Genomic DNA, 20,040 nt, shown 5'->3' on the forward strand with positions numbered 1-20,040 from the left:
TCACATTTTGAGTCCCTAACCTCCAAGGTGATGGTATTAGACGGGCCTTTGGGTGGTGGTTAGGATGTGCAGGTGGAAAAGGCTTCAGGAACAAGATCTGTACAGCAGTGCTCTTATAAAAGCAGCCTCAGGCAGACCCCTGGTTCCTTCTGCCATGGAGGGCACAGCCAGAAGGTATCTAAGAGAAGGTGTCAGCAGACCCTGAATCTGCTGACAAATTGTTCTTGGACTTTCCAGCCTCCAGAACTGTGAATGTAAATTCCTGTTGTATAGAAGCTATGTGTCTATGGTGCTGATTATAGCAGACTGAACACTGTGAAACAAGGATCCTCCAACATGAACCCATCCTGGAGTTTACTCTTAATTTAACTTCCATGCAATAAACAATTGACTCTCTAGCTCCTAAGCTGGCTAATCCAGAGTTCCTTTAACTTATAAGCTTTATTTTATGTAAATATCTCAAATTACTGCTTTATTATAAATGTTATAAAAAGTATCAGAATTGTGCCACAATTCAAATTACCGGGCATTTATTAATCATTTATATTTCAAATAATTCTTTAATATAAATTGATTGCTTAGTTTTAAATATTACAACTATTCAATATAAACAAACATAATGATGTTATAATTAAACATATTAAGCATAAAGTTAAGGCATAGGAAGATGACTTTTAAATGTGCAGTGCGGTACCAGTTGTTCTATTTTCATTAGTTGTCATGTATCTTGCCATGTCCTTTATCTGCTTGTGAATTTACAAGTAACACAGCAGGTTGTGAATTTTTAATAGGCTTTCCTCAAGGAAAGAAAAGGTCAGTATTAACATAAAATTCTTCTTAAAGATTTGTGGCACAAATGTTTCACACCAGAAAACAGGTGTTACTGAGAAACTAAAGCCATAATAATCTAATATTTTTTCCCTGTTTAAAGAAAACTTAGTCTCATATAATAAAATAGTACAAGACAAGTTCTTATAAAAGTCATTTCTCTGTAAGTAGATGCTATAAGTTTTTTAACACATGTTCCATTGATGCCTCTTCTCTGCAATAAAAATAAGTGATCTTATTCAATTAAATGTTTAACAAATTCAAGCACTGAGGCCTCACATCCAAATAAAAAAGGGAAGAATAATTACAGGGTTACAATTATAATAATTAATTATTGTCTGAACTTAGTGAATGAGGCAGAACAGGAAATAAACTGTATCACACATACACAGAATGACAGAAGGAAACAATGCCAGTGCACATGTGAATAGAGTATGCTCAGAAAAGATGATTGGAAAACTAAGAAGATATGTAAAAATAGAGGAGAAGGATTGCCCATTTGTCTCTTCCTGTATCTGCTAGGAAAGCATCAGCATTCAGTGTACCTGCAAGGAGTTGCCTTTAACAATCCATGGGTTTCATCTTTGAGAAGAGGCATTTTCTCCAATCTCCAGAGTATAGGAATTCATCTCTCTGACTCATTTAGTATAACTGATGTCAATTTTAGTTTTTTTCTTATACATTTCTCAATTTTTTAAAAACCCTTCTATCATTAAACAGAGGTTAATATCATGACGGTAAATAAGGTCATTTTATAAGGTCATTTTAATCTTTGTTTTCTTTTTGTTTGTTTTTAGCTGTAAATGGACACAATGCATTTATTTTATTTATTTATTTTTAGGTGGTGCTGATGCTTGAACCCAGTACCTCACACATGACATGCTAGCCAAAAGCTCTACCACTGAGCTATGTGCTCAGTCCCAATATTTGTTTTTCTTTTTCTTTTCTTTGTTTCTTTTTTTTTTTTTAATTTCTTTGCTTTCTTTTTTTTTTTTTTTTTTTGCGGTACACTCTTCTAGTGATTTACATCCCCAGCCCTTTTTAATTTTTATTTTGAGACAGTGTCTGACTAAGTTGTTAAAGGTGGTCTCAAATTGCAAATCTTTCTGCCTTAACTTCCCTGGTAGCTGGGATTACAGCTGTGCATCACAACATCCAGTTTCATGTTTTACTCTTTTTTAAAAAAAAATTATTTATTACTCTTAACTAATATAATAGAGTTTACTTGTGTCCCTCTGTAAGCAAAGTTTTCTTTAAATACAAATTATCATTACTTCAATATCATATAGTTCAAAAAATTATTATGTCTATAGTTTCTTAACAATAAAACACAAATACATAGGGAAAATTAATGAGACGGTTACAATTATAACTATTTGCTTCTCTTAGTTATATTTCTGTTGTAGAAAGTAGACATCCTTCATTTTCAAATTTTTAATGTCACAGTCTGACTTACAATCCTCATCTCTTTGATTCCCTGCTACATGTACAATTTTCTAATCCAATGGAAACTCCCACAGTATGTGATCCAATTATAGGATCTAATTTTTACTCTCTGTAGTATAATATAAGTAAAGGTAAAAATCCTGCTGTGATTTATATTCTAAAATTCAGCATTATAGAAATTGATATCTCACCATATGAGCAGCTTTATAAATATGTTTAATTGATTAGAATAGTTGAACTGATTTTAATCAGTTTCGTATCTTGCTTTATATCCTTGACCAAAATCTATCTTCTATATTTATCCTCTTTTCTAAGATGTAAAATTTGTAAAATGGAAAAACTTTTCCCAGTTCAAATGTCTTCTCATTCTTTATTGGGTAGTTTGGGTGTGTATACTTAACAAATCCTCCATTATTCCTGTAGGCTAATTTGGTAGCTGTCCTGTGAATATCCATCCACACCTTGTTTGAATCTTTCATTGAACTAGAATGAAATTTTTTATTTCTTTTAGATGTACTTTCTGATAATAAACAAATATTTATCCATTTAAATTACTGAATGAATAAAAAAATCAGAACTCTCTACTGCAAACCATAAAGTTATCTGTTTAAATGATGGATATTGATATTATCAATACTCTTTTCTTGAATTATTTTGATTTCCAGGCAGAAAAGAAATGTGCAATGCCTAGATCTGCCATATGGAAAATTGCCACTGTGTGGTACATGCATATAATTGGAAAGTTTCCCAGCAAATATGTGCATTTTCATTTACTAAAAAGCATCAGTCTTGTGACTTTTTGAGAGTGGTTCCCTGGACAACACAATCATATGTTACTTCTGAGAGCTTTTCAGTTAAAAGTAGATATTTCCTGAGTTTTCCACACCTACTTTACTGTTTATGAATAGCTAAAAACGTATTTAAAATTTTGTTCTCTGATTTCTTTATCTTTGTCTCTACAGTGAATATGCCTTTTGGGTTTTCTGTCTTGCATTATATTTGTAATAATGAGTTATCAATCCTGAAATAAGAGAAATAAAAATATTTTTCAAGAGTTGATAGGTAAATACAAATTACTGATAATCATTAAAAATCAAACTACTTTTGTTGATAGTGATAATATTAGAAATTAAGAAAAATCTACAATTTATTAAATATTTCTTAAGGCAAATAATAAAAATTTGAACTGTAATATTTTGTTTCAAATAATAAAACTGTAATCCTAACATAAAAATGTTTACTGATTGAGTGCTACAACTGAAGAAAACCTTACAATCCTTGTGGTTTTCAAAGCCAAACTTCGTCCTTCCTATGGCCAACCTCCTCCCTTAAGGACACAAATCTAGTGGAAGGCAAGAGACACACTCACTAGAATCCATATCCTTTTTTATAATCCACAATGCATGAGGGACACATTACTACCTGCTCAAACATCCTTGGGCTTCCTTTAAGTTCTATGGGTATCTCCTCTCCAGGTCTTCTTAAGACCAAATTCATTCACTGACACCTGTATCCATAAGTCTGAGGGCTGATCTTATGAGTGGGTATCTGGTGAAAAGCAGTATATACGGAACTTTTCCATGACATGCAGATTCCTGGGTTTGCATTTGTACTCACTGTGATGGCACTGGAATGGGATGTCCCTGTGGATGCATGCAAAGCTCTTTGATGTGATGAATTAATTTTGAAAAATTGAGTGTGCTTTTCTTTGGACATAGGCAAGGGAGCAAGAAAGAGACTTGCCCTGCATTGTCTTGTCATTTAAGGATTTTAAGAAGATAGATTTGATAAGGCAAGAGGCCAGAACATATTTTATTTTATAGTTTCCTATTTTTTTCAGTAATAAGGATCAAATAATTTTTAATTTGACTTCTATATATTGTGTGTTTTATGTAGATTTCTATCTGAACTTGTGCTATGAGACCTACAAACATTTATGAGGTAGTCACTGTCTTTTGTTTGAACCAAAAATGATGTATATTTTTTCCTAAAGTATATACTATGCTTTTTCAGCTTTGTCTATCCTACAAATCCTAAAATATTTCTAATTCCCTGATAGAAATACAATGACTGATAATAAGTTTGTAGAAGGTGAAATTCCTGCAAAATATGAGATTTAAAGACTTTTCCATACAGCACAAGATTGAGAGAACTATGTTTACAACAACACATCAAGATTGATGGTTGCTGTCTCAATCAGATTTATTTGCCCATGAAAATGGTTATTTACCAAGTAAAGGGAAGAAGGGATTTGGTTCATTTTATTACTTTTTCCCATTTATAAAAAAAAAAATCACAATGATACATAAAAGACTATTCCTGGTGCTTAAAGCATATAAATGAGTGTTATCAAACCTATTCAACTCTCATTTCCAGAAGTAAGATTACTGACCCCATTATTCTGTGATGGGATTTGAAGGACCTTCTTTGAATTCTTTCAGCATTATTCGTCTTTAAACTTTATCATGGATATGCTCATTTTTATTTCCCATAGCTTCATTCAGACCAAGATAAAGGAGATGGATCACTCAAATATATTTTATCTGGAGATGGAGCTGGAACTCTTTTTATTATTGATGAAAAAACAGGTGATATTCATGCCACAAGAAGAATTGATAGGGAGGAAAAGGCCTTTTACACTCTACGTGCGCAAGCAATTAACAGAAGAACTCTGCGGCCAGTGGAGCCAGAATCTGAATTTGTGATAAAAATCCATGACATCAATGACAATGAACCAACATTTCCAGAAGAAATTTACACAGCTAGTGTTCCTGAAATGTCTGTTGTAGGTAAGTTCATTTACAGCATTATGAAGATATTCAAAACATGAAAAATTTCAAGAAATACTTAAAATATTAGGATAAATTAACTGAAAACATTTTTATATTCCTTATCAAGACTACATGTTTAACATTATTTCAGTTAGGAAATAAGGAAAAAAGAAATTAATGCATTTCACAGTGCTTGTGAATTTGTAAATCTTTAATATATAATATATATATATATATGAGATCTTCTTTTAAAAATTAATTAAAAATTGGCTTTCAATAGAAAAATGTGAAAATATTAATTTTTTGTCACATGGATTTGTATAACAGCTGTGTAAAATTCTGTCCTAGGATATAATTATAGTCATCTCTTTCTTTCCACAAAGGCTGCTTCAGGGCTGCCCACAGATACTGAAATTCTTGGATGCTCAATTTCCTCATATAAAATGGCACAGTATTTGCATACAATGAATGCCCATCCACACATGTATTTTAAATAATTTCTAGATTATTTATAATACCTACTGCAATGAAAATGCTATAGAAATAGTAGCTATACTACATTGGATAGAGACTATTACAGGAAAAACTTCTACTCATATTCAGTAGATGTACATTTTTTAAAAATATTTTTGAACCCAGGAAAATTGAGTCCTAAAATAAAGAACCTGCAGGTATAGGTGGCCAATGATTTTAAGAATACTATTGCCTGGTGCAGTGGTTCACACATGTAAAGCCAGTCACTGGAGAGGTGGAGGCAAGAGGATTCTAATCCTGAGGCCAGCCTGGGTAGCTTACTGAAAAGCTGTCTCAGAATAAATAAAAAGATTGGGGTTTATGGCACAGTGGAGGACCATTTGGCTAGCATTCACAAGGCCTTGGGTTTAATTCCAGTACCACATACACACAAGAAAAATATTACTACTAATGCAATATAGAATTTTAGCTATGTATATTAGTCATGAATTACTAAAAGAGTTTATTTAGCTTATCTATATATACCAAGTGATGGAATTCAATTACTGATTTATTTCTTACTATGTATTAAGATATTCATTTATTATAACACATATATGTATACATACACATACATATATGTATTTGTATATATAAAATATACATGTATATAAAAATATACAATATATTTAAAACTGCTGATATGAATCTCAAATTGAAATAAACCCCCTCTTGAAAACACACAATTAATCATTTGCTGGTAGAGGATTACAAGGTTGAATTTTGAAACTTATAAAACAGAAGTCATGAAAAGGGTAATATTCAAGAAAGTGGATTTTACTTTTTCAATTAAAATAAAAATAAATATATTTGTAGAAGAATAATGCTAATATTGTCATTTTTAATTAGATAGAGGATGACAAAGAATTAAATGCACCGCAAAATTCAGATAATATTTTTAGAGAGACACACATTTGAATTTAATACAAATACACACTTTTCAAATGTATGTGCATTTTTTAAACTGATGTGACTGCTATGATGATTTTTTTTTTACATGTAACAATCTAAATAGTAAAGTTTTAAACTACAATTCTCAAAAGATTTGGTCTGGATTGTTATTTAATGTTTACTTACTAAATTACAAGGGCTTGGGACAATCACCTAACTCTAAAGCCCTTATAAATATCATGAACTTTATTAGAATTTAGTAGTTCATGAAAATTAGGATCATCTTAGATTGTTTCTAAGTTTAGAATTTAATATATTCATAAAGATGTATTCTAGATCAGATGTTAATTATTTTTAGAGTTAATTAGTGCAGGGGTGAGGAAGAGAACAGACTTATTCCTTTGTGCTTAGATATGCCCTTTACAAAAAAACAAATCTATTATATGAAAATAAATTTAAATATCAAAACGGAGAATTTGAAAAATGATCATATTTGTTAACATTTGAAAAACTGCAGCATTATCTATTTCATACATAAAAATACTATTGATTAAATATAGATTATGAAGTTGAACTTAAAGTTGAACTGCAATAACACCATATAAATATAAAAATCATATATTTATATTTTATCACCTTACTATAAAGCCCTTATAAATATGAACTTTATTTTAGTAGTTCATGAAATACACACACACACATACACATATATTTGATTTTCATCCCAATTATATGTAAAAGTTTCATTAAGAGGTCATTATTAAAGACAAACGTCAATGAAGTCTTCAATGAAAACGAGTGCTTTTGCTCCTCCTTCTGGTACTGTGCAGAACTAAGCTGAATTTGGATACTTCAGGTACTTCTGTGGTGCAAGTCACAGCTACAGATGCCGATGACCCTTCCTATGGGAACAGCGCCAGAGTCATTTACAGCATACTTCAAGGGCAGCCCTATTTCTCTGTGGAGCCGGAAACAGGTCAGGAATAATGAATTGGTGTTCGTTCATTTAACCATCTTTGTGATCTTTATTAGTACAGAGAGGGGAGAATGAAAACAAAGCATTAATACTCAGGAAAGTCTGAGGATGCCTCAATTAAAGATGACAAAACTCAATGTTAAAATATTAAATGTGCTAATGGAAATGTAATTGTTTTGGTGTTTTTACACATGCATTCAGATGACTCTAGAATACACAGGGTACTGCTAGAAAATATTTATATGGAATTATTTTTACAATTAATAGAAATCAATATCAAAAGAATATCTTCTAAAAATTCACTAGTCTAAAAATACTACTTGTGAGCTGAATCAAATAATAACTGAAAATCCTATTAGAATAGTGAAAGTATTTGTACTTTCTTCAAGGTATCATCAGAACTGCTTTACCAAATATGAACAGAGAAAACAGAGAACAATACCAGGTGGTCATCCAAGCCAAAGACATGGGTGGCCAGATGGGAGGTTTGTCTGGGACCACCACAGTGAACATCACACTGACAGACGTCAATGACAATCCACCTCGCTTCCCACAGAGTAAGTGGCCTTTAATGGTCATTTATGTTCATTCTGCAGAAAGTTTTAGAATTTTTTTTAAAGTTTTAGAAAAATAAAAAAATAGAGTTAAAAGAAGAAATAAAAAAGGAACTATCAATTTTATTTGAAACACTTGAAATTGTCCTATACAAATGAACTACAACTATATGTTGATGAGTTCACTGTTATTCAAAATAAAATGAAATATTTCAGGCATATTTCATAATGAGTCTCAGTGGACTCACCTAAGACCAAATCAATTTTTTTCTATTCTAAAAGAGCCTGTACTTCAAGATGGAATTTAATGTTGTTAGAAATGAGACATAAAAATCAAATTCTAGTGATAATCTAATTTCTCATCATTTGCTGAATATTTACTTCTAAATGTATCTCCAATTTCAGTTAGTGTTTTGGTTTAAATATTTTCCTAATAAAATAGTAAAATATAAAACGCAATGGCTTTTTTCTGATATTTGTATCTTTGAAGACTATTACTCAGAATGAATGATAGTGTAAGAATTCACTGTGGTTTTTTTTTTGCTATTTATTTATTTACTTTTGCAGTTCTAGATGGACAGCATGCCTTTATTTTATTTATTCTGAGCTACAGCCCCAGCACTGTTTGATGATTTGAAAGCATTTTATTCTTTTCTTTGTTTTTTTAATCAAAATGTGATTATTAGTAGTGTATTTTTTGAATTATATTGCCTACAATTACTTATGTGAAGGAATGTTAAGTTCAGATAGAACCTTCTTCAGAAGACCAATTGTCTGCCTCTGTACCCATGGCGACTGCTTGCTGGGTGTTTGATGCAAGTGCCCATCACATATAAGGTTGAGCCCAGAACAATGAGGAAGGCATCCATGTACTCTATTTTCAAGAAATCAGGTTTCATCTCCACATTATCTTTGTCAATTTACAAGAAAAAGCAAACTGATAATAAATACACATAATTCCATAAAACAGGTTTAAAGATATAAACAATTTAAAAGAAATTTCATAACAGGAAAAAAAAAAGAACACTGTAAATATACAAGATCATTAAGATGGAGAAAGAAGGACTGAGGGAGGGAGGAGGGGATGGTGAGTAAGGTATTGGGGAGTGAAATTGATCATATTTTGTTTGAAAGTATGTATGAACATACCATATTAAAACCCACCATTCTGTATAATTAATATGCACCAATTAAAAAATAAATAAAACAAATTTTAGATTACAAATGTATTCCTGGCCACCTCTTATCTTGAGCCTTTTACCAGGAGAATGAACATGCAAATTGAAGAGAATAAGCCATAACTAATTAATTTCATAATGTACAATGAGCAAAGTATTTTGGAAAAAAATGTATTTTATCAGTAGTTAATAATCATTTGGATTAGTACTATATTCTTAAATTCTCAGTAGTCTAAAATGCAGTCCATTCACTAATGGCACATTTGATAAGCAAATATACAGATTCTAATTAAATGAAGAAAATTAGACATTTTATAGGCAGTAATGATCAATGAAAATACACTTGATTATGTTTTCAATTGCTGTGAGTCCTTTATTCATTCATTTAATAAATATTTCCTTTTATTTTATTAACTTGAAATTTTTGATTGCCATCTCTTAGGCACAATATATAAACCCTGCTGTAGTAATAGTGGCAATAATAATCATTAAGATGCTAATAATAATGAAAGGAAAAAACTGCAATAATTTTTGCATTTTCTAAATGGCATTTTTATAGGACACTGTGCCATATTATTTATTGACCTACCTTATTTAATCAGAACAACTCATTCAGATCAGTGTTATGATCTCAATTATATAAATGAGAAGAAAATGAGTGGTTAAAGATGTTAAGGCCAAAGTGATAGTTATGACAGAGATATGTTGACATCAATGTTCAATTCTAAATGTGAAGCACAATATATTTAAAGGGATTTTAGCACATCCTGCTTCCTGACTCATTATTTTAAAATATGGATGGAAACATAATTTAGTGATTTTTATTCGCTAAATTATCTTTTATATTACAAACATTTGCAACTGTATCTGACTGTTGGGAACACTCAGTCATGGCAATTAGAATGTCATTTGATAGCCTAAATCATCTAACATTCAAGAAACTTGATTTTAATTTCTAATATCATTTTATTAGATACACAAAGTTAGTTCTGTTTATGTAATCTTTCATGTGTAATGTATCATAGAAATCTCATACTAACTTTGAAACTAAGAGTGGGTATAATAGAGAAAAGCAATGCTGTCTACTAACAATATAATGTAAATTTAGAATGTTTGCTACATGTGTAAATGTAAATTTTCTATCAGCCATGTTAAAAAAATAAGGGAGACAGGAGGAATTTATTTTAATTATATATATGTATTTTTTTAAATTTATTTTTGGTGTGTATGGACACAAACAATGCATTTTATTTGTATGTGGTGCTGAGGATCAAACCCGGGTCCCACCTGTGCTAGGTAAGCGTTCTCCTGCTGAGCCACAATCCCAGCCCTAGTTATATATTTTTTAACCCAATATTGTCCTTTATATACGTCATCAGTATAGGACACAGTTAGATAGTTTTCCATTCTTTTTCCCCTCCAAGTCTTCTACTTGGGTCAAATATATTCCACTGTCATCAAATTTTAATTCAGATGAACTGCATTTTCAATGCATAGCACAAGAGTTTGAGTGATTTGATTGTAACCTGCCATATTTGCAGTTCAGGAGCAGACCCTGTGATCAACCTGCATGAGACTCAGTGATCTCGTACTTCTAGGAGCATTTTCACCTTGATGAACTAAACTGCACTTTCTATTTTCCAGTGTCATTAGTTACACTGGACACTAGTATATACTTTGTGGCCTGATGTAAGACTAAATAAATAACTGAGGCATTGACTCAATGTCTAGCACTTAGTTTATTTATTTAGTGTCCAATAATGTTGATCTGTGCAAGTGCTGCTCTTTTAGCATCTTCATCTTTAAATATTATAAAAGTAGAGTCAAAACTTAAGCTTTCAATAAAGTTGAATCATCCAAATTTAATATTTGTCAATATGCTGCATAAATACTTCTGTCATTTGGAAGGGACAGGGACCCATGCAAGCTAAGATATCCTGACTCATTTGTTTGTTTATTTTATAGTGTGAATTTATAACAGTGGTTCTCAGTTTAGGGCAATTTTGCCTGCAAGATGTCAATTGTCAATATCTTGACAATTTTTTTTGTGTGTGTTACCTGGTGGGTCCTACTGACATCTAGTGGATGGATGCTGGGGAGGCTGCTAAGAATCCTTATAATACAAAAGACAATTATTTAAGCCAAAATATCAATAATATCTAGGTTGACATTTTAAAATATGTTAAATGAATAACAATTAATTCATGTGACTCAAAATTTTTTTCTAAGGTTGCCTCAATAAGTTTAAAAACTGAAAGTGCATAAAATTAGGCAATTTGCTTTTCCTGAACCTCAATCCCTGTATATAAATCACTTGTTACTCATAATAATGTTGCAAATAATCAATAAGGTCAGATAAATAAAATGGCTTCAGTAATTCTCATAGCATATAATAGTATTTCAATACATGGATTTCCTCTTGAGAAGGAAAAGGGTAAATATCAAGGATTATATCTCAGTTTTCAAATTTTAGTGTTTTTCTTGTTCTGATGCCAAGCTGCCATTTATTTATGGCCAAATATTAAATAAAAACACCTCAAACCTGGAAAGATATATAATCATTAGTTTCACAATAAAGTAAATGTGCTTGTCTCATAAATAACTGCTTAACACTATCTTTAATGAGGACTACAGGGCAAATTAGTCAAATATTCAATGTTCCATGAGATTTGCTATTTCATTTTGCAAAAGTTAGAAAGATATTATATGTTCATACCTTAAATATATCTGTAATGCATCCCCATTTGAATATTTTAGGCCTACCATCCCATTTTGTTCACTTCCTATATGAATTTCCTAAAATCATAATAAAGCCAAATAGGCTTTATGGAAATAATCTAAGGAAATATTAAATTACTGTAACTAGATCATTGTATTTTGGCAAAAGCAACTGGACACCAGGATTTTTTTCAAAATTACATTTCATTTATTTATTTTTAATAAAAACATCCCTGGGAAAATAATTCAATTTTGAGTCGAGAGTCATTCATTGTGTGAGGGGTATCTCATCTATAGTGAGCATGCTAGGCCCAGCATCCTTACTTAAATGTTGTAGAGAACAGCTGCAGGACTCTACTCTCAATTTCTTTCTAGCAAAACAAAACAAAAACACCAGAAAGGAAGCCCCTCTTCTAGAGAAAAAGAGTTTGCAAAAGCAGTTAAACCGGTGGTCAGGTTTTCATTCACCTAGTTAGTGTCTAAGATTTGGCTCCAGTTTTTGGAGGAACTGCAAGTGTCAAGATAGCAATATGACTCAAGAGACAAGATTTGGTATATAAGACTAGCATCTGAGACTCAGGTAAAACATACAGACCTGACCCACAAATGGGATGCAAACCCTTGCAAAATTTTCAGAGGCTACAGCTATTTACACAACACTGAAACAAAATACAAAGGGAACAGATTACTTTACATTCTGGCTAAGGATGTGTCTGCTGCCCTAGCATTTACTCACAGAACTTTTTTCGTACAACTTAGGTTGAGAAATCACAAACCAATAGCAAGTAAATTTATGTAATGTCAGGTTAGCTGAGATTTTATGAAGGGGAAAACTTTTAAATTATAAACCAAAGATCATGCAATGAATGAGAAACCCTCATTTGTGGTATATTAGATATATGTCAAATTAATATGATATATTATATATTATTAATATGTATATATTATATATATATATAAGATACATGTCAAATTAATGAGAATCTGATATGGTATTTATTATATAGCATCCAGATCTATCCAAAGTGTACTCAGAATAGTGAATTTATTACTGTATGTTATATTTTTTCCCATGAACTATTGAGAATAGTAACAAAAATCAGTTGTTGTCCACCTTTTATTAATGACCTGAAAACTAATGCAAAATTTCTCACAGGAAAGTTTTTGTTAAAATAAATTATAGGTGATGGATGAGCTTTGGGATTGAACATTAATTTAACAAGACTCATCTTCTGCATATTTCAAAACCATCCCTTAGCTGGGCATGGTAGCATGTGCCTATAATCAGCTTGGTAGGCTGAGGCAGGAGGAGTGCAACTTCAAAGCCAGCCTCTGCAACTTAGTGAGGTCCTGAGCAACTTTAGCAAGACCCTGTCTCAAAATAAAATACAAAATAAGGTTGGGGAGTTGGCTCAGTGGTCACAGTGCCTCTGAGTTCAATCCCTGATACCCAATAAAACAACAACAAAAAAAGAAAACGCTGTCTCTTCATATTTCCCTTCGATTATCACTAAAGGTTACACACAACTATAACTATTTAAAAGAAAGAGTAAAAAACAATTCAGAATCACTGAGGTCTGGAAACAATTTCATATTTATATATGCTTTTTGTTCTTTTTATTTGGATGTTCTTTTTTTTATTACAGCTTCATAGTTATACATAGCAGTTGGGTTAATCCTGACAAACTTATCAATGCATGGAAATCAATTTCAGTTATGATCCCCCACTTTTTTCCTCCTCTTTTGCCCTCCCATTTTCTCTCCCCTCTCTGACTCATCTTTCTCTGCTTGACTTCTTTTTGTTTGTGTATAAATTTGTATTTGATTGGTTCTATATAATATCCTGTCCTTCCTTCCCGAAATCTTTCCTTTATTTTATTCTAGCTTTCATATATGAGAGAGAACATTCAATTTTCAGTTTCTGATTTTGGCTTATTTCACTTTGCCTGATAGTCTCCATCCATCCATTTACCAGCAAATGACATAATTTCATTATTTTCTATGGTGGAAAAAAACCTGTGTGTGTGTGTGTGTGTGTGTGTGTGTGTGTGTGTGTGTGTGAAATAATTTCTCATTCTATTCATCTATTGATGGGCATCTGGGTTGATTTCATAAATTAGCTATTGTGAATTGTGCTGCTATAAATATTGAGGTGGCTGTTTTGCTACAGTATGTCAATGTTAGACCTTTGGGGGCAATACAAACGAGTGGGATAGCTGGGTCCCACATAGTGGCTCCATCCCTAATTTTTTTTTCCATCCCTAATTTTTTAAGGATCATCCATACTACTTTCCAGAATGGTTGTACTAGTCTGCAGTCCCACCCACAATGTATAAGTGTATCTTTTCCCCCACAATCTTATCAGCATTTATTATTCTCTGTAGTCTTGATTATTGCCATTCTGACTGGAATGATGCAAAATATTATATACTTTTAATTTGCATTTCCCTGATTGCTACAGATCTTGAACATTTTTTTCATGTATTTGTTGGCTATTTGTGTTTCTTTTGAGAAGTTTCTGTTTAGTTTTTTTTTTTTTTTTTGCCCATTTATTGATTGGGTCATTTGTTTAGTTCATTGTATATTCTGGATATTAATCCCCTACTGGAGGAGGAGTAGCTGGCCAAGATTTTCTCCCACTCTATAGTCTCCCTCTTCATACTATTAATCATTTTCTTTGCTGTGGAAAAGCTTTTTAATTTAATGACATCCCACTTATTGATTCTTGGTTTTATTTCTTGAACTTTGGGGATAGGTGTCAGCACCAATATGGTGGAGTGTTGACCCTTATGTTTTCTTCTAGTAGTTTTAAAGCTTCCAGACTATTTTCTTAATCTAATACATTTCAATCTGAGTTTTTGCAGTGTCTAGTTTTATTTTTCTACATATAACTATCCAGTTTCCCCAGCACCATTTGTTAAAAAAGCTATCTTTTCTCCAAGTTATATTTTTGGCACCTTGGTCAAATATTGGATGACCTATTGGTATGTAGATTTGTCTCTGTGTCTTCTATTCTATTCTATTGGTCTTTATGTTTATTTTGATGCCAATACCATGCTGTTTTTGTTACTACCTCTTTGTAGTATGTTTCAGATTAGATATTGGTCAGATATTGTGATTCCTCCTGTTTCTCTTTTCCTGTTTAGTATTGCTTTGGCTATTCTGGACCTCTTATTCTTCCAAATGAATTTAAGAATTGTTTCTTCTAATTCTTTGATGAATGTCATTGGTATATCGATGGGGATTGGATTAAAGCTGTACAATGCTTTTGGCAGAATGACCACTTTGACAATAATGCTCCTGCCTATTCAAAAACATGGGATGTCTTTTTATCTTCTAAGATTGTCTCCATTTTCTTACTTCAGTGTTCTATAATTTTCATTGTAGAGCTATTTTTTCTCCTTGGTTAGGTTAATTCTCAAGTATTAAATTATTTTTTTGGTCATTGTGAATGAGATGGTTTTTCTGATTTCTTCTTCAATTCAATCAGTATTGGAGTATAGGGGAGCTATTGACTTATGGGTATTGATCTTATGTCCTGCTATGTTGCAAACCTCATTTATAAACTGTAAAAGTCTTCTGGTAGAGTTTTTTTAATGTTATAGAATCATATCATTGGCAAACATAGATAGTTTGACTTCTTATTTAGTTTTATCCCTAAGATTTCCTTTTCTTTCTTGCATGCTCTGGCTAATGTTTCAAGAACTATATTGTATAGGAATGGTGAGAGTGGACAGCATTGTCTTGTTCTTGATTTTAGAGGAAATGCTTTTAGTTTTTCCATTTAGTATGATGTTGATGTTCTTGATTGATGACTTATATTATCCCATTAGTTTCTTGTAAGTATGGATTATATGTTTTGCTCAAAATAAACAAGATAGAACAACATTATAAAATAATAGGTATTTTTATAGCATGTACTAAATAGTATAAAATATAACACAAACATTCTCATTTAATCTTCACAATATCTGTATGAGGAAGACTATTATAATTTTCTCCCTCCTTTTATTAGTTAAAACAATAGAAATTTATAAACTGAAGTCACTTATTCATAATTATGCAGTTGGGATAGAAGGAACAGCCTGAAGACTGACATAATTTGGCTCTCAATTCTGTACTTCTAAGCAGTATATAAAGAAAATAGTACATTAAAAAATCGTTCCTCCTTCTTGCATTCCACTTTTAGTTAATTATATGATTCACTTTACACATCTGGATTATAGGGTCAGCTTCAAGGAGGACACACTGAATTCTTCAACATCTAAGCATTTTGGTATAAGAGCATGAAATCATACCTTCATAGGTGGGTGCTTTTGTGATACTTAAAGACCAAACATGACTGGTCCTTTTCCTGAGTTCTCTATACTGCTTGGGCAGATGCATAATCAAGTTTTCACTAGACAAGGTCTTTCAAGGAAATTTTATATAATATGCATAGGAATTTACGGCATGTATATTCAGGGAGCTCTGAGACTACCATAATCCCTGCCTGGTACAAAAGAGATTTGATTTAATAACTGCTGGTTTTCTCTTTGTAAATAGAGTCAACCTCCCCTCTACTGGGGATCCAAAGATAATGTAGGCCCCAGGCTGATCTGCATATTTTAAAGTTAGCAAGCACTTTTCAACTAGAGTAACTGTCAGGTATGTCCCAAGGAAGACGCTTCAGCTTGAAAAGAAAATGAAATTTAAAATGTCTCTTTTCCCCTTCTTATTTTCTAGAAAAAATAAATATACTCATGTTTCACAGCACTGTTCTATAATTTATTTAGTTAGATATAGTGTGATTTTTACTGTGACCATGAAAATAATGTCAAGTATTTGTTGGATTTTTTCCCTCTTCACCCCAATGCCTGCAGTTTGCAAGAATTACACAGAAATAATATTATTAAGAATTTGTCGATTTAATAAACATTGATTAAATTCCTAGTGGGTGTCAAGAACTATGCTGGGAAATAATAATAGTTTATAATAATCATAAAGCAAGTATTAAGAAGCAGGGTAGACCCACAATAATCTGCATTTGGATAGAGTATAGAGATTGATTCTCTCTCTCTCTCTCTTTCTTTCTCTCTCTCTTACACACACACATACACACACACACACACAGAGTTTATGATGTCACTTTGTAATTTATCTTACAATCTTGATGCTTTTGCATGCATATATTATATATATACCATGTGTATAAGTGAAAATACAAATGTATACACCACATATATATACAAAACATGAATAAACATGTAAGTAGAGATTATCTATGAAGATCAGTGCTACAGCTATCAAAGACTGCTGTATCACAAATGATGTGCACTCTCACATGTAAAACCATCAGTAAAGAGAAAATTATCTAAAACTCCCTCTAAAATAAACAACAACAACAAAAAAATTGGCACTGAGGCAAAGAGCATTTTTGTTTTGTTTTGTTTTGTTTTGTTGCTAGAACAGAGTGAACACCATTGGTATTCAGTGGAAGGTGTATGATTTTAGCATGGTGGGGCCCCAGGGTTCAAAGCAGGGATTGTGAAAGAAATGAAGTGCAAGCAGTGTTAGTATCAGGAGGAGGGCTGGATATAAAGCACTGCATATATTATCTAAGAGATCCTTACTATTTTCAAAGCATCAGGCATAGTTCTTCTTTTTGACTAATTGTTTTGGTAGCAGTGAAGCACGCTACTTGGACAGGAAAGGCAAGAATTGATGAGAGTCTGAACTAATGCTGAGGAGAGGAGGGATTTGAGATTACAGTGTATTTAAGGAGTTGATCCACAGGACTTAGAAACCAGGTCGATAAAAGATTTGTGGGATAAAAGGTAAAATATCAATACAAAGATACTTTCACGCTTTCTACCAGACGAGTTTTATTTGAAGAGAAAGAGATTTCAATTAATTTTGAACATTTTGAATTGAGAGAGCTAAAGAAAGACAGTGGGTTATAAATATCTATAACTAGTAAAAAATGACTACCAAGCTTTGTATGTGACACACAAATGAACACAGACGTGACCAATCTTGGCTAAAGGTTTAGGGTGACCGAATGTGGGGAAATATACTATTTCCCCAAATATACATGTGATAAAATCATATGAGTCCAAGAGAAATCAGATATTTAGAAATATGTAAAAACTCACTTGCAATGCTCCAGTTATTCTAAAGGAAACTTGACCTACACCAATCAACTTGGCATTTTGTGTATTGGGATTCAAAATCTTTCTGTATCGTGATACTCTCTAGAACAAACATGAACAATACCCCAAGATGTGTGTGTGTGTGTGTGTGGGGGGGTGTATAAAAAAAGTGAAGTATGCAAAATTGTGCTGTTGTTCAAGAATTTTTAATGCATTTAAAATTTCAGGTGATACATATTATCAGAAGACTGAATAGTACTATATCTATGAATGATTAACTTAAGGTTTATCATAACCTTCCCCAAACCTATATACTTTTTATGTTTGTACACATTGCAATTCTCCATAACTGTTGATGCCAATTAACTCAGAGACAATTTCAAAGAAATGTATAAAGATAAATTCTAAAAACTATGGGGATCACTGGCAGCCTATCTGAAAGCTTTGTCATGCTACTTTCCTCAATGGCATAAACAGGAAACTAAGATATTATGAAGAATCTCTGTTTGCTCCAATTTAACTTAAATGCCCAAAGCTAAGTTTGTGATAAGGTCTCCAGGGTTCACAAATATAGGTTTCTCTCTTTCCTCTAATGAGTATCTTCAATTCCAAAGTCTTAGCACTTCCTCAGTCTCTAGTGTGACTTTCAATTCTCCTCTGCTTTCTCCTAAATGCCCATTTAGCATTGCGTAATTTCCTTAACTACTCTGCAGTTGCCTCCAAGGAGCTTTATCTAGTTTTTAATTTCTTCCTGTTAAGCTCATTAAAAAACATCTTTTAAACATTATACAATGGAATGGTTTATAAACATGCATAATTGTGTCATTTTTCTTAAAGCAAGTATTGTTTGAGATTATTATGCAGCACAGAGATGTTACCATAAGATTGCACACAAAGCAAATAAAAAAATTAAACTAATGTTAAATTATTTTGTTGATTCACATGTGTGGTGCTTTTTTATCTCAACTCTGGAAAAGCAGAGCACTCTTATGTAAATGTGAATAGCAACAAGGGCAGGGAACAAAGGATAAAGACAAATTACAGCTCTTTGAACCTCATTGTTTTTTAATCAACAAAACAAAACAGTAGCTATTTGGGGCTAAATTCAAAAACTGAAGGTGAAAATTTGCCTGGCTTTCCCTCTAGCTGATTTCTGCCACTTCTTGTGTGGCTCTTAAAGAAGTCTGTGTCACATTTCTTACTTTGCCTGTCTTATGTCTGTCCTCCAATGTTTCTTACCCACATTGAGCTATCGATGATTTCAGTTCTGGTGCACCAATCTGTAATGTTTTTAATATTCTAGTGAAAAGTCCTATTGATCAAATGTGTGGTAGAACAAGTGACTTGAAATATCAGTCTCAAATGTCAGAAGCAGAAAACAACAACAACAACACAGAAATAACTCAAAATCTTTTGAAATCTTTAATAATGACAATTCAGGTGCTGTGCAAAAGCATGTTTATTTAAGTAGCCATATATTTTGTTCAGTTTTCAGGAAACCTTCTTTGCAACATCACTGTCTAGATTTTTACTTGCTTATTACAATTCTTTGTATGCTTTACAGAAATGGCAATTACCTGTCTCCTCACATTCTTGCCTTGGCCAGAGCATACTTACCAGGAAGAATTATTTATTTGCCCTCAACTTTAAAAGAGAAGCAGATGATTCAATCTGACACCTGAGAATGAATTTAAAACAACTATAAATTGGAATTGATAGGAAAGCATACCACATAATTAAAGATCCATCAACTGTAAGATAAAAAATAAGAAGCATGCAAATAGATGTCTTTAAGGAGAAATTAAACTTAAGATGGGTGACAGGTGCTCCTTTGCCTTAGTCACTGTGTAAGTAACAATCTTTGCCCCTTTTCCAGCTCTCTTCTGCTGCATGCAGTATGTGGTAAATGCTCTTGTAGGGAGAACAGACTGGCTCTCAATTAAATCAATTTCAGTGAGCTTGACAAACTGAGATACTTGTATTCAACACACAGGACATGCAAATAAATAAAGTATGAATAAATCATTCTTCCAT

At 32.2% G+C, this 20,040-nt stretch overlaps 1 protein-coding gene across 4 annotated transcripts in view; it reads left to right on the top strand.

Moving 5' to 3' along the window:
* LOC113186242 (cadherin-10) overlaps positions 1–20,040 on the top strand; it is a 102,999-nt gene that overhangs the window by 46,751 nt on the left and 36,208 nt on the right. For all 4 annotated transcript variants that reach the window (XM_026393633.2, XM_026393632.2, XM_077795589.1 and 1 more), the window contains exons 2-4: positions 4,769–5,063; positions 7,306–7,425; positions 7,815–7,982. In XM_026393633.2, the coding sequence (XP_026249418.1) occupies positions 4,769–5,063; positions 7,306–7,425; positions 7,815–7,982 (583 nt within the window). The remainder of the gene's footprint in view (positions 1–4,768; positions 5,064–7,305; positions 7,426–7,814; positions 7,983–20,040) is intronic.

This window comes from Urocitellus parryii, chromosome 1 (assembly GCF_045843805.1).
Source record: "Urocitellus parryii isolate mUroPar1 chromosome 1, mUroPar1.hap1, whole genome shotgun sequence".
NCBI classification, from domain to species: domain Eukaryota; kingdom Metazoa; phylum Chordata; class Mammalia; order Rodentia; family Sciuridae; genus Urocitellus; species Urocitellus parryii.